Genomic DNA, 1,735 nt, shown 5'->3' with positions numbered 1-1,735 from the left:
GTGTACTTGTGTATAATGACAATAAAGGCATTCTATTCTATCTATTCTTCAAATCTGTTCTCCCTCTTCAAAGCCCTCTGTAATCTCGCCCCTCCATACCTCTCTGAACTCCTTCAGCCCTACACTCAATCCCTCCGATCCTCCTCTTCCTCACTACTTTGCACTCCTTCCGCCCACCGGTCCACATTGGGGTTTAGGAACTCCTTCCCACTATCCTTCCGTACCATAGAGTCTCTCCCCACCTTTAAAACCTTGCTGAAAACCCAACTTTTCCAAAAGGCCTACGCCACATGACTTCCCTCTCTGTCAAAACAATGGCTAGATTGTGTTATTTTAATTTTCTATCTTAATCTTTTAAATGTTTGTTTTAATTTAATTATATTTGCCTTTTAACTGTATTTTTTGCACGTTTTAACTGTAATGTGTCCTTGAGTGCTATGAAAGGCCCCCATAAATAAAATGTATTACTAAATGTATTATTGTTTTGTTTCAAACTTCCATTCCTTAAGAAGAATAAAGATTGAGTTTATAAGTGAGATTGAAGAGACAATAACAGGGACGTTATGTTTCATGGTCAGCGTCTCAACCACCGAGGGACAGGTGTACCCTTTACAGTTAATATAGTTAAGTTAATATATTCACAGGGGCTTTCATGTGGAGGGAAACTTGAAAGACAATTGTTTTTCCTCAACAATATACCAACAAAAAAAACCATAACAAAATACACATACTGTCAATTAAAAGCTGTTTTGATGCTTTTCTCTCATAATCCTCTCTCACATGTTCAAATAAAGTCACCTTATTTTATGTTTTGATACTAGGTGATCTACTGTGACCAGGCCTGCCAAAAGATGCACTGGTTCACCCACAAGAAAGTGTGCAAGAAGCTCCAAGAGCAGAGAGAAAAGCAGGAGGCAGAATCAGCCAAACTGAGGATGCAGCAGAGCCAAGGTACCTCATCTATCAAAGAGACAAAACATGACAGAATCTAATTCTCTTTAGGATGTAATCTGGGTGTGGGATTGGTGTTACATTTATGTTCAGAATATTAGCATTGTGTTTAAAAAAGTGAATAATGCTCAAAATCCTTAAAATAGCTTTTAATTCCATAATATGAATGCATTGGGAACACTGCAAATCAAAACACAACCAAAATTTTGGTCAGGTTTATGTTCTTCTAAGAACAATGAACATTAGGCTGTTCAAAAAAAATTGCAGTTTTTGCATTTTTCTTTACAAACCCAAACATTTACTGTATTAACTGAAGAATGTCTCAGGGGTTTGCTTTACTTTGAATCACTGCACTAATATTTAGTTACATAACCATTATTTCTGAGAACTGCTTAACATCTGTGTTGCATGGAGTCAACCAACTTCTGGTATGTGATAAATCGGCCCAACACCACAGTTTGAGAAACATCCCTATAACATGATGTTTGCACCACCATGCTTTACTGTCTTCACAGTGAAGTGTGGTCTTGAATTCAGTACATGGGGGTTGTCGGACAAACTGTCCCCTAGACCCAAAAAGAACAATTTTACTCTCATCAGTCCACAGAATGTTACGCCATTTCTCCTTTGGCCAGTCAGTGTGTCCTTTGGCAAATGTTAACATATTCAATGTCTTTTTTTCAGCAATGGGACTTTGCGGGGGCTTTTAGCTTTGCTTCACATAGCGTTCTTCTGATCATAACAGTACTCAGAGGTAATTTTAAGTCTTCTTTGATTTTCCTGG

At 37.8% G+C, this 1,735-nt stretch overlaps 1 protein-coding gene across 2 annotated transcripts in view; it reads left to right on the top strand.

Annotated features, from left to right (window-relative positions):
• The window catches only part of ankmy2a (ankyrin repeat and MYND domain containing 2a), a 22,604-nt gene that overhangs the window by 6,259 nt on the left and 14,610 nt on the right, over positions 1-1,735 (top strand). For both annotated transcript variants that reach the window (XM_032517603.1, XM_032517602.1), the window contains exon 9: positions 822-951. In XM_032517603.1, coding sequence (XP_032373494.1) covers positions 822-951 — 130 coding nt within the window. The remainder of the gene's footprint in view (positions 1-821; positions 952-1,735) is intronic.

Source organism: Etheostoma spectabile, chromosome 6, assembly GCF_008692095.1.
Source record: "Etheostoma spectabile isolate EspeVRDwgs_2016 chromosome 6, UIUC_Espe_1.0, whole genome shotgun sequence".
Lineage (NCBI taxonomy): Eukaryota > Metazoa > Chordata > Actinopteri > Perciformes > Percidae > Etheostoma > Etheostoma spectabile.
The sequence above is the reverse complement of the archived record's forward strand: the minus strand, read 5'-3'. Positions and strand labels throughout refer to the sequence as shown.